The sequence below is a fragment of the Alosa sapidissima genome, chromosome 8 (genome assembly GCF_018492685.1).
Source record: "Alosa sapidissima isolate fAloSap1 chromosome 8, fAloSap1.pri, whole genome shotgun sequence".
NCBI classification, from domain to species: domain Eukaryota; kingdom Metazoa; phylum Chordata; class Actinopteri; order Clupeiformes; family Clupeidae; genus Alosa; species Alosa sapidissima.
The window spans coordinates 22,505,731-22,525,151 of NC_055964.1; the positions used below are offsets into that span (position 1 = coordinate 22,505,731).

The following is a 19,421-nucleotide window of genomic DNA, read 5'->3' on the forward strand; positions in this document are numbered from 1 at the left end:
ACTTTCGTGTCACAACATACCCTGGCTTAGAGCGCAACATACCTTGCTAACCCACTAATCGAGATTCGTAGTATAGCCCACAGGTGTGTTCTTTGCAGATCACTTAAGGTGTGTTCTTTGCAGGTATCGCATTACTGTTGGAAACAAGACGTGTGTGTTTGAGAAGGAGAAAGATCCCACGGTGCTCAGATCGCCCTCTGCAGGCAAGCTGCTGCAGTACATGGTGGAGGACGGGGGTCATATCTGTGCAGGTCACCCTTACGCTGAGATAGAGGTGACCCATCATTCCCAACATACACATTGACATCTTTAATAATGCACTTTGGGTAGCGTAGTCTTCAGGCTTATGTGTTTGAACATCTGAATAGTTGATTTGTGTGCTGTCTTTTGTAGGTGATGAAGATGGTCATGAGCCTGACCGTGGAGGAGTCGGGCTGTGTGCACTTTGTGAAGAGGCCCGGGGCAGTGCTGGAACCGGGCTGCATGGTGGCACGCCTGGAGCTGGACGACCCTAGCAGCATCCACCCGGTCAGCACCTGGTTTCTTCTGCTTTACAGTTACATCACTCAGCCCTGTTGTGAGATGTTCAGGTTGAGCTCTGAGTTTTGGTAGAGGAGCTCTGCTTTTCATTTAGGCCGTGATTGGTATGTGTTTGTGTCATTGGTGTCCGTTTAGTCACACGAGATTGACACTTACATTTAGCCATACTGTAGACGCTTTTCATCCAAAGTGACAAGGATGAAATTGAATAAAATTTAGACAAAATTGACTAACTGACAAAGACAGTTGCATGTTGACAGCACACACCACTTACCTCTCTCCTCCTCCTCCTCTCATGCTCCAGGTGGAGCTGAACACTGCGTCCCTGCCGCCCCAGGAGCCTCTGCCCATCGTGGGGGAGAAGCTCCATCAGGTGTTCCACAGCGTGCTGGAGAACCTGGTCAAGATCATGGATGGCTTCTGCCTCCCGGAACCCTACTTCAGTATTAAGGTCAGAGGACACGTGCCCAGACGCCAATCTCAATGATGATAGCTGAACTTTTATTTCATACTGAAAACCTTAAGGAACCTGGTGTTTTGCACCCTGCATTCTTGTTGTATTAAAAATAAGAAGAATTGTGCTTTTTTTTGTGAGGTTGGGCGTTTGTGTCCTCTGGGGACTCGTGTGAGGTGTAGTGTGGGCCCACCATTTTCCTAGTGTGTGTGTGACTGACATTTGTTAGTGTGTGTGTGTGTGTGTGTGTGTGTGTGTGTGTCTTGCAGATGAAGAAGTGGGTGGGCAGCCTGATGAAGACCCTGCGTGACCCCTCGTTGCCCCTGCTGGAGCTGCAGGAGATCATGACCAGCGTGTCGGGCCGCGTGCCCGTCACCGTGGAGAAGGCCATCCGCAAAGTCATGGCGCAGTATGCCAGCAACATCACCTCCGTCCTCTGCCAGTTTCCCGGCCAGAGGGTCAGTGCTCACACCATTCACTCTGTTGCTTTAAGCATGTGATGTTTTTTTGTTGTTGTTTGTTTTTTGTTTTTTTTGCTGCTTTGGTTGTTTGCCTGGGCGTATTGGCAGTGCATGTTGTATCATGAGTGATGGCCTTTGACAGATCCCGGGTACAACATGTCTTTGTGACTGCTGCCAGCTAATTTGCTGTTATTGTGGTTATATCCTGTGTCATACTGTGTGCATTGTTAAATGGACTTTGATGTTGATCGGCCACTTTGGGTAATCTCCCTTTCGCACCTTTTCCTGTGTATATGTGAAAAGACTCTTGTTCTTTGGATTACAATTACAGTTCTGTTGAAACATTGAAAGATCGAATGTTAATGATCACAGTCTCATATAAAAATATCAGCAAAATGTCTGCAAAAAAAGTGTGCACTGTGCACATTAATGATGCAGCATAAGTATTCCTGCTTGACCTTCAGGGGGGTACTATGGCATTTCAAAATTGTACAGCTTGTGGTGATGAGGCTACTTGGCAACTTTTGCTGGTTTTAAAAAAAACATGCCATGTTTATAGTCACTCTTATCTCTGTGCACTGCTTCTCAACTGATAGCAGATTATTCCTAGACGTCATTCCAAGCCTGTTTCTGTCATCACGTAACAGATTGCAAACATACTTGACAGCCATGCTGCCACCCTGCAGAGGAAGGCTGACCGTGAGGTCTTCTTCATGAATACCCAGAGCATCGTACAGCTGGTACAGAGGTCAGAACCTCCCTGTCATATATCAAGAGTTGTAAAGGTGCCCATTTTCAGGGTCCGTGCTATGTCGAAGGGGAAGTAGAGTTGACTGACCTTTTCCCTAGTGTCAGTGGGAACACAGCAGTCTGTACACGTCTATTTAAACATGAAGGAAGAGTCCAGGTGGAGGAAATATTCCATTAAAAGACATTGATTCAAATAAAGTAAAAAAAAAAACATTGATTGATTGACATTGATTCTAGTGAATAAAACGACAGCAAAAAGTCATCAGTCATACAGTGTAAATTAAGCTAATTAAAGTGTAACTTAGGTGTCATTTTGACTTGATTGACTCCATGTGTTTTGTTCAGGTATCGCAGTGGTATCAGAGGCTACATGAAATCTGTGGTGTTAGACTTGCTGAAGAGATACCTGCAAGTGGAGGTGCAGTTTCAGCAAGGTAAATGTCTACACATTCTTTCCATTTGTGTAACTTACATAGAGTATATATACTATCAACAGTAGTTGTTGATGTTGTGTTTTTTGAAAATAAATTACTAAATTTTATTGGACTCCATACTTCCAGTGTCCTTCCAAGTTTATCTATTTGACTTTGTGCTTTGTGCCCCAGCTCATTATGATAAGTGTGTGATTAACCTGAGGGAGCAGTACAAGCCAGACATGGCCCCTGTGCTGCAGTTCATCTTCTCCCACGCCCAGGTCTCCAAGAAGAACATCCTGGTCACCATGCTCATTGTAAGGCTGTGCTCCATACTCCTATGTGTTTTAAGTGGATCCATATTTGTGATTGTATTGTTAAATGTGGCTCAAATCCAACTGGATACATGCAACTGAATTCATTCTAAAGCTGTCTAAAGTCTAATAATCTAATCTAATCTAATGACGGACTGCAGTTTGCTGATATACATACAGTTTTAGAGCTGTTCAAGTTCAACAGGTGCAATAGAAGCAAATTGCTCTTACAGTATGGAGGCATGACGTGAGAAGTTGAGGTGAGGCGTGCTCTGCTCTGTTATAATGTGGAGATTGCTTTGGTTTTCAAGGACCAGCTGTGCGGGAGGGACCCCACTCTCGCTGATGAGCTGATGACCATTCTGAATGAGCTCACCCAACTCAGCAAGATGGAGAACTCCAAGGTGGCCCTGCGCGCCAGACAGGTATGCCCATATGAACATCGGGGACCTGCTCCCACAGAACCAACATGTTGCTTATTAACAATAGCCAAGTGGTTAAGACTAGAAGAGAATCATGCTTAATATAGTGTAGTTGAGGCCCTATTGTGTACACTTGTAAAATGTCTCTCTATTGTGTTTTTTTTTTTTTGTTTTGTTTGATTGTTTTTTTTTTATATATGAAGAAACAGGTTGGTCCAGTTGTAGGTTGAAATGTTCAGTAAAAAGGTTAGGTTGTGCTACACCAAAGTAAGTAAGAACAGGCGGCGTGTTCCTCAGGAGAGTCAGTCAGTCTCCACACACCACACCACACCACACGTCTGTGTGTCTCTGACCTTTGGTCCATGGAGGCTTTCTATGACTCAGGGGCGTTCTTTTCTCAGGTGCTGATCGCCTCACACCTGCCCTCCTATGAGCTCAGGCACAACCAAGTGGAGTCCATCTTCCTGTCGGCCATTGATATGTACGGCCATCAGTTCTGCCCGGAAAACCTCAAGGTGAATTGGTTTCCACAGATTCACCCACTTTGTCACAAATTCATTCACCTCAGAGTAATTTGCATAAAACAGATTCATTCACTTACAGACTTTTGTTCTTGTTTTTTTTCTTCTTTGCTACAGAAACTAATCCTTTCCGAGACCTCCATCTTTGATGTGTTGCCCGATTTCTTTTACCACTCGAACCGTGTGGTGTGCATGGCCGCACTTGAGGTGAGATTCCCAGCAAATAGTCTCCTGCAAGTGTTTTTCTTTGACATCTGACTCAACAGTTTCCTACAGTTTTAGGTAAACGGTGTGCCAAACTTGAATTTATTTGAGTTTCTGTTGAACCTTCATTCTGAAAAGAGTGTATTATAATGTGTATCAGTGCAGTTGTTATTTGTACACCTTTCTTTTTTATTTTCACAACAAAATATGCATAGTAGAGTAGTTTAATAGTTTAAAGTAGTCAAGCAATCATGTTTTAAAACTCTTTGCCATTCTGTATATGTACTGAAATGAGCAGGTGTTAATTTGTCATTTATTCTGTATGTAGTATTTCTGCTCCCCCTAAAATATTCTCTATATATTCAGGTGTACGTGCGACAGGGATACATTGTAGTCATTATGCTCTCCCTAATATATTCTGTATATATTCAGGTGTACGTGCGACAGGGATACATTGTAGTCATTATGCTCTCCCTAATATATTCTGTATATATTCAGGTGTACGTGCGACAGGGATACATTGTAGTCATTATGCTCTCCCTAATATATTCTGTATATATTCAGGTGTATGTGCGACGGGGATACATTGTAGTCATTATGCTCTCCCTAATATATTCTGTATATATTCAGGTGTATGTGCGACGGGGATACATTGCTTATGAGCTCAACAGCCTCCAGCACCACCAGCTGCAGGATGGGACGTGTGTCGTTGATTTTCAGTTCATGTTGCCTACCTCCCACCCCAACAGGTAGCACCGGCCAGAAAGCCGTTCAGCATTTCAATCACAGAATTTCTCGCATGTGTTTCCCAAAATCACACTCTTAGGCCCAACAGCACATCATCATCACCACAACATTTGCTATTTATTGCATGAGAGGTATTGCAATAAATTTGCACTATATTGTGATGTTTTGTGGCAATCATTCAATCATAGAGTGACATTAAAATGCGGGATTGAAATTTGATCCTGAAGCCCTAAGGCCAAAGCCCTAAGGATTTCAAAATCTTAATGAACCATCCATGTTGGATCTGTGTAATCACAATTGTGTCCTGTTGGTTTCCCCTGCCCCCTGTTACGGCACCATCTGCAGCTTGTCCCAGCCCATAGAGACACCAGGCCGACTAGGGTACCCACTTTCTTCTTATAGATTCTAGGGCTTTATTCGGCCCTCAGTCAGAATATGTGACTTGTGATATACATGTTAAATGGCAAACAAAACAGTGTTATTTCTGTGGCTCGTAGTTTTACTTACCAAAACCATCTGAACGTAGCATTTCTTCATTTGGTTCCCATCTCGTTTACCAGCTGACACTATTATTATTGTTATGTCTTTCGTTTCTCCCAACAAGAGAGCCTCACGCCAGAGTGACTAATTCCATGGCGAAAAACAAGTAATACATTTTGATTACGTTTCTCAGCACCTCTGAAAGAGTTTGCCACTATCCCATTCTAATAATGACTGAAATCCTAACTAGGAATGTGAATGAGTGTTCATCAGGGCAGCCACTCAACCATTTACTCTCCTAACAACCACATAGTGGACTTACCCCACACATGTGGATCCCTATCCCTGCACTGCTCCTGCTTACTGTACTGTTTTACATGATGCCTTTACATGCTTCATACAGTCCTTTAGTGGACCATTCAGCTTTAGGTTTTTAGTTATGGTTATGGCATACAGGTATGGTTTTAATAGGGAGAGAAGGTATTTCACTATGTATTTACAAATGACTGAAGAATATATACATTTAATTCTAGTAATTATTTATGTAATCTACAAGTGGTGCAATTAATGATCAGAGCTATTTGCCTGTTGAATTCCAGCATGGCACTCTCTGCCTCCCATCTACTGTTCCAAAGCAGCAGACCATTAATCAAGGCTGGCACATTTTAACATCTGTAATGCTAAGCTTTGATGACTCCTTAATTTCAGTAACTGTAAACAGTAACAACAGTATAATCAGTTAAGAACAGTGCATTATAAAACTCTGTGTAAAAAAATTGTGTGCTATTAAACTGCTGCTGATGCCTTGGTAGAGGATTTGGATGCTGACCCCCTTGCTAACACACACCTGTCTTATTTCAGAGGCAGCAGCCCTACACTGAACAGGTAGAGTACCACTTCTCCTCCCCTGCTGTGGCCTATCAGAAGCCCCCACACGCTGGATGTCATAGCAATGTTTGCTGCATGCAGTGTGTGTGGCTTTCTTAACAGTAGAACTCGGTGCCATTTACTTAGTTAGTGTTCTGTACACCTCTTGATCTTCCCTGTGAGTATGTAGATAGTGTAAACGCAGTTGTGCCCATGTAGAGTATTTGTTTACACACACCTTCTTCCAATTGTGCATGTAGTTTTTTTGGAGTGGGTCTACTGTATATGCATTCAAAGATTTCTTGCATTTGGCCGAAAGTAATTCAGAGGCACACTATAAATGGCTGTGTCCGCGTTTGCCAGCTAGCGCAGAGTGAATGAGTGGACACAATAGACACACTGTTCTGAGGACTCCATACATCCTCACCCACAGCTCCATTAACATAATGGATTCTGCCTCTGTTGTTTGGGAGCCTGTTTTAGGGCCCCTAGTACACCATAGTGCCACATTATTCCTCCGCTGTGTCCATGGTAACTGGACTCTTTTTCACACACCCCCCCCCCCCCCCCCTCCAGGTTGTCGGTGCCAGTGAGTGGCTCTTCAGGGGGGCAGCTGGAGATGAGGCGGCAGAGCAGCGAGCTCTTCCTGGAGGGGGCCTTCTCCCCCCCGTGCCAGAGGATGGGCGTCATGGTGGCCTTCCAGTGCTTTGACGACTTCAAGAGGTAGGCAGACGGCTAGAAAGAAAAACAAAACAGTCTGCACAATGAAGGCTGGGGGTCGAGAGACTCTCATGGGTCTGTGGGACTCCAGTGAGGTCTGTGACCACCACAGAGCACATATTCTAATGTATAAAGACTAAGGTTTCAGATATACAGTGAACAATGAACAATGGGACAATATCATTCCAATGAATTCTTAAACTTTCATAAGCTTTCTTTGGTTCAGGATTATTTGTTTTGTATTCATAGAACCCTTTCCATTCTGCATGCATAGAGATACAGTCCATATTTTCTTGTGCAGTGTTTAATATTATGTTCTTGTGCAATGTCTGTGTTTTGATTTGGTTCGATGGTCCTTATTGACAGGAACTTTGATGAAGTGATTGCTTGTTTCGCTGAGCCGTTTCTGGACAGCCCTCTGTTCTCGGAGGCCTCCACCGCCAGCCTGTATGAGGAGGAGAGCACCAGGGTGAGTGGCACTGTGGCAGGCGCCAAACCAGCAGCCCTTAAAGCAACACCAAAGAGTTTTTGTACCTTAAAAGTACCTCGTAACAGGGTGAACGGCACTTCTGCATTCGCTTTGCGACCCTCTATCGGCTATAACCGCACTATGCAAGTTTGCCAGATCCGGTAGCGGATCTATACTTCGATGAAATGAGACATAAGAAACTACAAATTTGCCTTGCTTCTGATGTCGCAATACATCATACTTTAATATAACATATGAAATGCAACATACTCTAGAAATGCTACTTGTCTGTGGACGTCGTTGTTTCCAAAGCCGGTGCTGGATAAACGAGTAGCGTGCATGCGACAGAGGAAAAGCGCTTTGGTGTTGCTTCAAGAGCAAGCACTTGTCTGCATGTTATGGGGCACTGTAGTGTAGTTTGCAACACCTCGCAATAGGTGCAAGCGTACAGGGATGCTGGTGAAGCTGGTGCATGAAGGGTTTTATCTTAATCTCTCTGTTTGCTGCATTGTGTCTGTACGTATATTTTTTGAAGCCTGTAGTATTGCTTGTGCTTACTATACGTGGTCGAAAAGGTGTGGGTCCAAGGTCTAATGCTTTCACATAATAAACCAATTGCACACCCTCTGTTTCCTTTATAGAATATGAGGGAGAATCCCATCCACATTATTAATGTGTCCATCAAGTCGGCTGACACAGAGGATGACGACACTCTGGTCACTGAATTCACCACCTTTGCCCAGTCTAAGGTCAGTACCGCAGAAGAGTCTCTGCTGCTTTTGTTCTGATGAAAGTTTGTTCACTGTAGTGTAACAAAATAGCCTGACGAGCCAGACCCACATTAAAATGTAGGGTCTGGGCACTCACCGTTCGCAGTGCTCAGTCCGAGGGGCGGGATAATCAGTTGTCTTTCAAATTCCCTCTGCACGCAATAGGACAGCGGCAGCGCTATGAGTCCCATACGTTTCCCACCAGCGGAGCTAGTTGGCTAGTTCAAACGTTTGCCAACTTAATAAAAGCTTAACTCGTGTCACACTGTCGCCAGCAGCAACATCCATCTTATTTGTTTTCAAGTAGCAGGGAATTCAAGCCAAACCGTTGCAACTCTGCCATCAATCATAATGTTAAGCCCAACTAACGACTCTATACACGATTTCATTGGCCTGATTAAGTTTCGATTTCTGGAGCTCACAAGCCAACGGAGAGTTGCTAGACTAGCTCTGGCAGCAAATGTACAGTAATTTGCTGCCGCTAGGGGCGCGTCTAGATTTCTAGGCTAGTAACAAAAGCCTTTTTTCGTTGATTTGTTTTTGTGTACATCTTTACAGAAATCACTCCTGTACGATTACGGCATCAGAAGAATTACATTTTTAGTTGCTCAAAGGGTAAGGTACCAATTTTTTTTTTTTTACTTTTGTTTTTAATTGAAGCTTTTCTTTTTAAGATGTTTGCCAAGTGAAGGAAATTCTCTTTTTTTTCCATAAAGCGGGAATTCCCCAAGTTCTTCACCTTCAGAGCCAGAGATGAGGTAAAATATGAAATATTATTACAAAGTATAGACATTTGAATTTAATGTAGATGTTTTGTACAAAACTTGTTTTGCATATAATTTCATACACTAGAAGTTTTCCTCTCTTTGAGGACTTAAGACAGTAGTTCCCTAGTCCCTGCTGATCTGATCTGTCATCTGCTGTTCCTCCCGTAGTTCCAGGAGGACCGCATCTACAGGAACCTGGAACCAGCACTGGCCTTCCAGCTGGAGCTCAACCGCATGCGCAACTTTGACTTGAACGCTGTGCCCTGCGCCAACCACAAGATGCACCTGTACCGGGGCGCCGCCCGCGTCGAGCAGGGAGCAGAGGTCACCGACTACCGCTTCTTCATCCGGGCCATCATCCGCCACTCTGACCTAATCACCAAGGTAACAATGCTCCACCCATACAGTGTGTCATGGGGTAGATAAGGTTAACTAGAAATTGATATAACTTTTCGTAAACAGTTTTACCTCACTTATTTGTGCTTCCTCTGGGTCAATAAACAAAACCCTGTAAAAGGCTTTCTCGAAGAGTTTTGTTTCTTAGTTTTAAAGTTTTAAAAGTTTAAAAACGACTTCTTCTATACGTTCAGTTGTTGATTAACCCCAACTTTTCTCTGTGTATTCTCTCATCCCGTCCTCTGTGTTCTCCCTGTAGGAGGCCTCCTTTGAGTACCTCCAGAATGAAGGGGAGCGGCTGCTGCTGGAGGCTATGGATGAGCTGGAGGTGGCCTTCAGCAACACCACCGTCCGCACCGACTGCAACCACATCTTCCTCAACTTTGTCCCCACAGTCATCATGGACCCCTCCAAGGTCTCTGCACATCCATGCTGTGTCAATTCACTCATCAAACTTAGCACAACTTTGTGCGATTATGGCTAGTTTTCAGGACTTTTTTTTCTGTATGTAGTCATGAAAAGTCCCTGACTGCCTCTTGTAGATTGAGGAGTCTGTGCGCACCATGGTGATGCGTTATGGCAGCCGGCTTTGGAAGCTGCGTGTCCTGCAGGCAGAGGTGAAGATCAACATCCGGTTGACCGCCACTGGGAGCGCTGTCCCCGTCCGTCTCTTCCTCACTAACGAGTCGGGCTACTACCTGGACATCAGCCTCTACAAGGAGGTCACTGACCCCAGCTCTGGACAGGTATGAGTAAAAGAGTCACCAACTAGTTTATCTTTTTACTGGGCTAAGAGAATAGTTTTACAGTAGAATAGAACGAATAGAGTGGAATAGAACACCACTGAATAGAATAGAATGGTGGATAACAATCACACAGAATTCAAAGATCTAGAACCTTCTCCATGCTGTGTGTTGTTCAGGCACTTTGATCCATGCTCACATAGCTGTTTGTGTGTTTGTAGATCATGTTCCAATCGTATGGGGATAAGCAGGGTCTCCTGCATGGCATGCTCATCAGCACACCGTATGTGACCAAAGACCTGCTGCAGGCCAAACGCTTCCAGGCCCAGACCCTGGGTACCACCTATGTGTACGACTTCCCCGAGATGTTCAGACAGGTGGGTACCCCCTACTTCCCATTCTCTCTTTATCATCCAAAGGTCTGTGACTTGAAGAATGCATATGGGGGTTGTCTTTGTCTCTGTCTGTCTCAGAATGTTTTTTTTTGTATCTGATCACAATGTCACGGTTGTCGGATGGCGTTATTGTGTGGTCTGTGGCAGGTAGTTCTAACTGTGTATGTCTCTCCTCCAGGCTCTGTTTAAGCTGTGGGGCCCTGGTGACCGCTACCCTAAAGATGTGCTCTCGTGTACCGAGCTGGTGCTGGACGCTCAGGGCAGACTGGTGCAGATGAACCGACTCCCAGGAGACAACGAGGTAGAGAGCTTAGGTCTGGTCCAGCAAGGCTGGACACTGCTTCAGTAAAGGAGCCATTACTGATACTAGCCACTAGTAGTGCCACTGTTTGTGTAGGCTGCTTACCGTTTGCGTACTGCTTATGTAAGACAATGGTGATGATAAGCAAGTGAGTTTTTTTTTTTTTTTTTTTTTTTTTTTTTTTTTTTTTTTTTTTTCATATTTGATTCTCATTTATAGGACATCTAAAAGATCAAAGAATCATTATAATGAAAAGACAATGAAAGTGGTTTTTAAGTCGTATGCATAACAGTTGTGTTCTGTAAATTCCAGTGTTGTGTTGTCTCTCTCTCCCCAGAGTGGCATGGTTGCATTCCGTATGCGCATGAAGACTCCTGAATACCCGGAGGGCCGTGACCTCATCGTCATCTGTAATGACATCACCTACATGATCGGCTCGTTCGGGCCTCAGGAGGACCAGCTGTTCCTGCAGGCGTCGGAGTTGGCCCGCACCGAGGGCATCCCCCGCATCTACATCTCGGCCAACAGCGGCGCGCGCATTGGCCTGGCCGAGGATATCCGCCACATGTTCCAGGTGGCGTGGATAGACCCTGCTGACCCCTATAAGGTAGGCTGGTGGGCTGGTAGGCTGACACACACACTCTCTCTCACATACACACACACACACACACACACACACACACACACAAACACACACTACATTACCATTAACTGCCTCATATGCTTTGTAGCACACACTTGGTTTATTGTCATACAATAACATGTACAAATGCTTTGGACTGTTGGGTATTTTTGCTAATTGCTAATAAGTCATAGAAATAGACAGATGTTTGGGGCAAATAGTCCTGCATGGACGTATTTTGCTCTGATGTTTTTGATAGATAGATTGCTAGATTAACTCCCCAGTAATGTTAAATCTGTGCGGTGAGCGATGCCTGTATTGACCCCGAGTTGTCCCTGCTCTGGCCTGCAGGGCTTTAAGTACCTGTACCTGACGCCTCAGGACTACACACGCATCAGCTCCACCAACTCCGTGCACTGTCACCACGTGGAGGAAGAAGGGGAGTCCAGGTCTGCTGCTCTCACTTCTCAATTCACATCAATTGTTTGTTTGTGTATTGTGAGTGCCTTTAACACTGTTTATGTTGAAGGCAATCAGCCAACAGGTGATGTTAATGTGTCTCTCTCTCCCTGCTGGTCTCCAGGTACATCATCACAGACATCATCGGGATGGAGGAGGGTCTAGGCGTGGAGAACCTGCGGGGCTCGGGCACCATCGCCGGGGAGTCCTCTCTGGCTTACCAGGAGATCATCACCATCAGCATGGTACACCACACATAACCTCACCTCACAATCACTGGGTCTTATCGTTGGACTGCCTCACAGATGCCCTGGGTCTGTGTTTCTGTGTGACTGACTGTCATCTCAGTGTGTAGTTACTCATTACTCATAAAAACATGTGGGCACTCCCATTTATTAGGTATATGGAAATGAAAAGATGTGGGCACTCCCATTTATTAGGTATATGGAAATGGGCCTGTCCTTATGAAATCATCCCTGCCCTTTTTATCATTTGAAAAGCTGCATATCTTTCTTTCACGAGCATCTTACACTATATTTTAAGCAAATACAGTCTTTTGTTTAGGATTAGTGAGTGTATGTTTTAACTGTTTTAAATGTTTCAAGCACTTGAACACTTGCTGTCGGAAAAACAAAGTAGCCATGGGGGCGGTCCTTATCATTCCGAGGTGCTCTGAATGCACCCTGAGCATGCCATTCCAAAATTCAAAAGTGCTTGTCCCAAGGAGAAGTACGAACCTTTATTTTAACTATGTAGAAAACGTTATGAATTGCATCCACACATCAGCAGCCTTTCAACTGTGTTACAATTGCAAGGGTTCCCTCAAACGTCTTAAAGTGATAGGCACTCAATTAGACCTATACACTACCAAGACGATCTTAACCCCCCCCCCCCCCCCCCCCCCCCCAAATGAAATGTGAACAGCTTATGTACTTCCTTCTAGCTTCTGTTATCTCTGTTACTACTGGCTTAGATATAAATTTGGAAGTGTGTGTGTGTGTGTGTGTGTGTGTGTGTGTGTGTGTGTGTGTGTCTGTGTGTGTCTGTGTGTTTACTTACTTCTGTGCCTGTATATTCCACCTATTGATCGATTTTGATTTTGCTGAAGATTTTTCAACAGCTATTCTAACGCTGCAGTGTCATATAACCACAAATTGGAGTACAATGTAATGTGTGTGTGTGTGTGTGTGTGTGTGTGTGTGTGTGTGTGTGTGTGTGTGGACATTCAGGTGACCTGCCGTGCCATAGGCATTGGGGCGTACCTGGTGCGGCTGGGCCAGAGGGTGATCCAGGTGGAGAACTCTCACATCATCCTGACTGGAGCAGGAGCGCTCAACAAGGTACGTCTGCCACCCTCCCAAACGCACCCCAGACCTGCTCACAAACTCTCAGCAGGCTGAAAAACATAGAGCCTGACGGTGATATCGCACATTTATCACCAACATAGTAATTTTACACAATTGAATTCGCTCATAATGTAATGTAGAACTAGCCTGACGAGCCAAACCCACATTATAATGTAGGGTCTGGGCAAACACCGTTCGCATTGCTCAGTCCGAGGGGCGGGATAATCGGTTACCTTTCAAATTCCCTCTGCACGCAATAGGACAGCGCTATGAGTCTCATGCGTTTCCCACCAGCGGAGCTAGTTGGCTAGTTCAAACGTTTGCCAACTTAATAAAAGCTTGTGTCACACTGTTCGCCAACAGCGACATCCATCTTATTTGTTTTCAAGTAGCAGGGAATTCAAGCCAAACCGTTGCAGCTCTGCCATCAATCATTATGTTAAGCCTGCCTAACAACTCTATACACGATTTGATTGGCCTAATAAAAGTAAAAATAATTTTTTGAGCTCACAAGCCAACAGAGAGTTGCTAGACTAGCCCTGGCAGCAAATATAATTTGCTGCCGCCAGGGTGCGTCTAGATTTCTGGGCTAATGTAGAACGTATATAATGGCAAACTGCATGTTGAGGTTACCTGTCCTAAAACAACAGAAATGCTATGGCAAAAAGATGAACTTTCAGGCAAACTTTGATGTTCTGGTATACACATCTGAAAAAGTCATTGTTTTTTACCTTCACAGGTGCTGGGGCGTGAAGTGTACACATCCAACAACCAGCTTGGTGGCATCCAGATAATGCACAACAACGGCGTCACACACACCACGGTACCAGACGACTTCGAGGGAGTCTTCACCATCCTGCAGTGGCTGTCTTACATGCCAAAGGTAGCTGTCCAGTTGTCATTGGCGTCCTTAAAGGGGAATTGAACTCAAGACATTCTAGCCTGTTATCATGGGTAATTTATCATTTAGCACAATCAACTATATATATGTGATGAAATATAGTGTTGGAGCATAATGTTGTTTTAGGGTTGAGTTCCACTTTAAATATGAATCCCAATGGACCGATTTTCCTCTCCTCAAAGTGAAGCGTTGATGTTAGTCCCACAGCTCTCCTTCTCAAAGTGCTCACATGGTTCTTCCTCTGTGTTGTCAGTGGCTTGGTCATTGCTTTGCTTCCCATTTCTCAACAGAGTGCTTGTCAGTGCTTGTGGTTATGCTTGTTTAGTTTAGTCGTCATAGACCTACTGCTGTACTTTATAGGCCTGTGGTTAAGACCGTTATCAGCAGTACATCGTATCTGAACGGTGCGATCTATAATTAGAACAAGACCGCGATGCCCCCAGTGCTGCCCCCTTCTGACCCGGTGGAGAGAGAGATTGAGTTTGTCCCCACCAAAGCCCCCTATGATCCACGCTGGCTGCTGTGCGGCCGACCTCATCCCAGTAAGTCCCTCTGTGTGCAAAACTACCACCACTATGCAACCCAGCCCTGTGTGTAGGTCATTTATGGCCATCCATGACGTATACTGTGGCTGCAGCTCTTACATGTGGGCTGACTGACTGCATGCAAAGTTGTGAGTTTGAGAACACAATGTAATTGTAAGTTTCTGGAGTGACCACATTTGTTTTAAATGTAAAAACGGCTGTACAGTGCATATGTAAAGGACGAGAATATTTCGCAGTGTCTGTAATCTACGAGTTTGCGGGCAATTGCAGTGTCTCACTGACCGGTGATTCTGAGCCGTTTGTTCTGTTTTTAGCCCAAAAGGGAGCGTGGGAGAGTGGCTTCTTTGACTACGGTTCCTTCATGGAGATCATGGGCTCCTGGGCGCAGACGGTGGTGGTGGGCAGAGCCAGGTATGGCACAGTTCTAACGGCACCTCATAGAAACACAGTGACCAATGACAACACATGGGTTAAATGTGCATTAGCTGCGATTGCTGAGGCTGTGTTATGTAATGGTGCACAGGTTGGGAGGAATTCCTCTGGGAGTGATCGCTGTGGAAACCAGGACGGTTGAGCTAGCCATCCCAGCAGATCCGGCCAATCTGAACTCTGAAGCTAAAGTAGGTTCACTTGAGCTCCACAAGCTCAGTTCATCTCTACCTTTTCAGGACAGTTGCTTCTATGCTAGTAACAATAAATAATCATCAATTTATGCACCTTTTGTATTGAATTGTTCCCTTTTCTATTTGTTCTCAGGTCATCCAACAGGCAGGGCAGGTGTGGTTCCCAGACTCGGCCTTTAAAACGGCGCAGGCCATCCAGGATTTCAACCGTGAGCGTCTGCCTCTCATGGTCTTCGCCAACTGGAGAGGCTTCTCTGGGGGCATGAAAGGTGAGACAATCTAATCACTCTGAGTGCTGTGTATGTGCTGTGCGCCATGTGTGCTGTGTATTTGTACAACCTTCTTTTTAATGTAATATATAATTTAAACATGCTGTAAGTGAATCTAAAACCATATATAGTTGAGTGACCTACATCTGGATCTGTTATGGAATTCAATATGGAATGATTAAACAGTTAATTGAGAAGTGAACTAGTCCTACACCTTCCTTCTCCTCCCCCTTTCATTCATAAACACTGTAAGTGGAAGTCAAATAGGCTGTATCCAAGACTATATTTAGTAGATGAAACATAAATCTGGTTCTGGTATTGGAACAAGTTGATGAGAAGGAACCATTCTTGAAAAGGGTTTTTGAGACTATTGAGGAACCGGAACAGTTCACTGAGAAGTTAATGTCTTTCTTCTCTGTCCACCAGACATGTATGACCAGGTGCTGAAGTTTGGGGCCTACATAGTGGACGCCCTGCGGGAGTTCCGGCAGCCCGTGCTGGTCTACATCCCGCCCCACGCGGAGCTGAGAGGAGGCTCATGGGTCGTCATCGACCCCACCATCAACCCACTCTTCATGGAGCTCTACGCAGACAGGGAGAGCAGGTGCTCCAGAGAGAAAACAACGTCTCGTTAAGTGAGAATGGAAAGTAATGTCAGTTTGGACACCTGTGTCTTATTGGTCCCCTCCCTCTCTCCCTCTCTCCTTTCCTTTCTCTCTCTCACCCTTCCTTCCTTTCTCTCTTCCTCTCTTCCTTTCTCTCTCCCTCTCTTCCTTTCTCTCTCCCTCCCTTCCTTTCTCTCTCCCTCTCTTCCTTTCTCTCTCCCTCTCTTCCTTTCTCTCTCTCCCTCTTCCTTTCTCTCTCCCTCTCTTCCTTTCTCTCTCTCCCTCTTCCTTTCTCTCTCCCTCTCTTCCTTTCTCTCTCCCTCTCTTCCTTTCTCTCTCTCCCTCTTCCTTTCTCTCTCCCTCTCTTCCTTTCTGTTTCCCGCTCGTGTTGCCTTTCTCGCTCCTCCAGGGGTGGTGTGTTGGAGGCGGAGGGCACAGTGGAGATCAAGTTCCGCAAGAAAGACCTGGTGAAGACCATGCGCCGGACTGACCGTCCCTATGCCGATCTGGCCGATCAGCTGGGTAAGCTCGCCAAACTCCACTGGTGCTGTCAGTTATAACAGAATTGAAAAAGAAAGACCTGTGTGCCACTGACTAATTTTTTATCTGTTAATGAAGTTGTGTAAACTGCTGGAAGAGCAGAAGAGCTTGTTTACAGTATGCTCTGCTCCTCTTGCGCAGGGTCACCGGAGTTGTCTGGCGCTGAGCGGAGAGATGTGGAGGCGAGGCTCAGGGCGCGGGAGGAGTTCCTTCTGCCCATATACCACCAGGTGGCAGTGCAGTTCGCCGACCTCCACGACACCCCGGGCAGAATGCAGGAGAAGGGTGTCATCACGGTGAGTAAAACCGCGCCAACCAAACTACAGACACCCCACCCAAACACCCCATACCTCGCTTAGATTATAGCCCCCCCTGCACTTGTTCATTGAAGGCATTGGTCCACATTTGCATTTCATTATTATGACCGCCGCGCAGCGAAGCGGCGGTCATATAGGTTTAGTCAGATTTTTTTTTTTTATTATTTATTTTTTTTAGTTTTTTTTTTTAGTTTTTTTCCATTTTCGCATGCCCAAATTTCCATCAAGGATTCCCGGGACACTGAAAGACCGGGGTACACGAAACTTGGTGGGCATGTAACCCCACATGGATAGCATGGAACCATCGTTTTTCGTTTTGATCTGTAGCCCCCCTGCTGGATTGGAGGAGGGTAAGGAGGGTAGGGCAGACACAGTTTTCTGTGAATATCTCGAGAACCGTAGGGTTTAGGAGGACCTTTTTTTTTTTTGGTATGTTGATGCTCATTTCATGTATAGCGCCACCTAGTTAAACACAAAAAGGTAAAAATAAGGTGTTGTAATCGCAGGTATCTGTGACCTAACATAGTCAAAACTGCACGAAATTGGAAGTGTATGATCATTATGACACCCTCTGTTTGCATGCCAAGTTTTGTGGAATTCCGTTCATGGGGGGCCACACAATAAATTAATTTATGTTACTATACACCAACTGGCCTGTAGGTGGCCAGAGACAGTTTTCTGTGAATATCTCGAGAACCGTAGGGCCTAGGAGATCCACCTTTTTTATGTATGTTGGTCTTAAGGGGGCATGTCAACCCATCCCATTACCACTTATTTCATGTGTAGCGCCACCTAGTTAAAAATTAAAAAGCAAAAAATTAGGTGTTTTCATCACAATATCTCTGGCTGACAAGGTCAAAACTGCACGAAATTAAAAGTGTAGGATCATTATGACACCCTCCGAATGCATGCCAAGTTTTGTGTACTTTCGTTCATGGGGGGCCTTACAATAAAATAATTTATGTGTACATTTAGTGACGTACACCAACAAGGATTCCCGGGACACCGGGGTACACAAAAGTTGGTGGGCATGTAACCCCACATGGATAGCATGGAACCGTCGTTTTTCGTTTTGATCTGTAGCCCCCCCGCTGGACTGGACCCCGCGAAAAGGAGGGTAGGGCAGACACAGTTCTCTGTGAATATCTTGAGAACTGTAGGGCCTAGGATGACCATTTTTTTCCGTATGTTTGCCTCCAGGGGTCATGTTAACCCATTTCATGTGCACACATGTGCACAAACAGATACACACGCACACACATACATTCACAGTAATCATACGTATGACACATACTCACACGGTAGACATATGTACGCATGCATGCACAGGCACATACGCAGGCATACACACAAGCATGCACGCACACACACACACCCACACACATAACATAAACATGTACATGCACACATGCACACAATTCAAGAATTTCTCAGAATTATGAACAGGCAAGATGGAGGTGGGGTTGTATGAAATGAATTTTACATGTGAAATCTATGAACTAATCATGTTTTGGTACTTGTTGTGTAGCAGATACCAGTGAGAATTGAGTGTGGATAATGCAATTTAGTGAGACAGTTAAAATCATATAGGCCTTTCAGCGTGATTTATTTTTGTGGAAAACATGTGCTGGACTGGGCGGCGGTCATATTTTGTACCGCTCTGCGGTACATCTAGTTGTTTGTCATGTAAATTACTTTTTTTAGCCAGAGTGACTTACAGAGTGAATGAATTGTTGCTGTGCAGGACATTCTGGACTGGAAGAGCGCCCGCTCCTTCTTCTACTGGCGCCTGAGACGCCTCCTGCTGGAGGAGGTGGCCAAGGCGGAGGTCCTGCAGGCCAACCGCGACCTCAGCGACGGCCATGTCCAGTCCATGCTGCGCCGCTGGTTTGTGGAGACGGAGGGCACCGTCAAGGTGAGGCCAGCAGAGTCACTCAGGGGTCTGGTGCTGTGTGTGTGTGTGTGTGTGTGTGTGTGTGTGTGTGGCCTCAACAACAGAGCCACTTCTCTCCTGTGAATATATTATTGAAATGGAAGTCATGGAATTAATGCTCTACGTGTCCTTCCTATGACTCAATCAGTCATATGTTTGTACATGAGCTGTAGTAGGAGACTAGCAGGTGAAATTCATTTGTTAACGTAGGTGGACCAAGTTCATAGTAGGTCATAGTTACTTTCTGAGCTCAAACTTCGGTCCAGTCCCCACTGGGCTTGTAGTGACGTGGACAAAGGTGACTTCAACCCTCTCTGACGTGGAGTGTGTTGTGTTCCAGGCGTACCTGTGGGATAACAACCAAGCGGTGGTGGAGTGGCTGGAGAAGCACCTGGCCAAGGAGGACGGCACACGCTCGGCCATCAGGGAGAATATCAAATACTTGAAGAGGGATTACGCCCTCAAACACATCCGCAGGTACTGTATGCTACTACTGGATTATTGAATGAAATCACTTATTGGTTTTT

At 45.2% G+C, this 19,421-nt stretch overlaps 1 protein-coding gene across 5 annotated transcripts in view; it reads left to right on the forward strand.

Moving 5' to 3' along the window:
- acacb (acetyl-CoA carboxylase beta) overlaps positions 1-19,421 on the forward strand; it is a 38,266-nt gene that overhangs the window by 17,150 nt on the left and 1,695 nt on the right. The window contains exons 18-56 of one of the 5 annotated variants that reach the window (XM_042101157.1): positions 124-274; positions 394-528; positions 845-991; positions 1,264-1,452; positions 2,103-2,203; positions 2,551-2,639; positions 2,811-2,935; positions 3,244-3,357; positions 3,558-3,563; positions 3,756-3,869; positions 3,993-4,082; positions 4,710-4,828; positions 5,172-5,207; positions 5,431-5,472; positions 6,168-6,191; positions 6,750-6,896; positions 7,260-7,362; positions 8,004-8,111; positions 8,691-8,747; positions 8,849-8,890; positions 9,068-9,283; positions 9,555-9,710; positions 9,838-10,041; positions 10,260-10,415; positions 10,612-10,734; positions 11,072-11,341; positions 11,708-11,805; positions 11,940-12,060; positions 13,045-13,155; positions 13,901-14,044; positions 14,484-14,604; positions 14,922-15,018; positions 15,131-15,227; positions 15,364-15,499; positions 15,926-16,103; positions 16,514-16,626; positions 16,786-16,940; positions 18,706-18,876; positions 19,235-19,371. In XM_042101157.1, coding sequence (XP_041957091.1) covers positions 124-274; positions 394-528; positions 845-991; positions 1,264-1,452; positions 2,103-2,203; positions 2,551-2,639; positions 2,811-2,935; positions 3,244-3,357; positions 3,558-3,563; positions 3,756-3,869; positions 3,993-4,082; positions 4,710-4,828; positions 5,172-5,207; positions 5,431-5,472; positions 6,168-6,191; positions 6,750-6,896; positions 7,260-7,362; positions 8,004-8,111; positions 8,691-8,747; positions 8,849-8,890; positions 9,068-9,283; positions 9,555-9,710; positions 9,838-10,041; positions 10,260-10,415; positions 10,612-10,734; positions 11,072-11,341; positions 11,708-11,805; positions 11,940-12,060; positions 13,045-13,155; positions 13,901-14,044; positions 14,484-14,604; positions 14,922-15,018; positions 15,131-15,227; positions 15,364-15,499; positions 15,926-16,103; positions 16,514-16,626; positions 16,786-16,940; positions 18,706-18,876; positions 19,235-19,371 — 4,743 coding nt within the window. The remainder of the gene's footprint in view (positions 1-123; positions 275-393; positions 529-844; positions 992-1,263; positions 1,453-2,102; positions 2,204-2,550; positions 2,640-2,810; positions 2,936-3,243; positions 3,358-3,557; positions 3,564-3,755; positions 3,870-3,992; positions 4,083-4,709; positions 4,829-5,171; positions 5,208-5,430; positions 5,473-6,167; positions 6,192-6,749; positions 6,897-7,259; positions 7,363-8,003; positions 8,112-8,690; positions 8,748-8,848; positions 8,891-9,067; positions 9,284-9,554; positions 9,711-9,837; positions 10,042-10,259; positions 10,416-10,611; positions 10,735-11,071; positions 11,342-11,707; positions 11,806-11,939; positions 12,061-13,044; positions 13,156-13,900; positions 14,045-14,483; positions 14,605-14,921; positions 15,019-15,130; positions 15,228-15,363; positions 15,500-15,925; positions 16,104-16,513; positions 16,627-16,785; positions 16,941-18,705; positions 18,877-19,234; positions 19,372-19,421) is intronic. The other 4 variants (XM_042101158.1, XM_042101161.1, XM_042101159.1 and 1 more) reach the window with 4 other exon arrangements.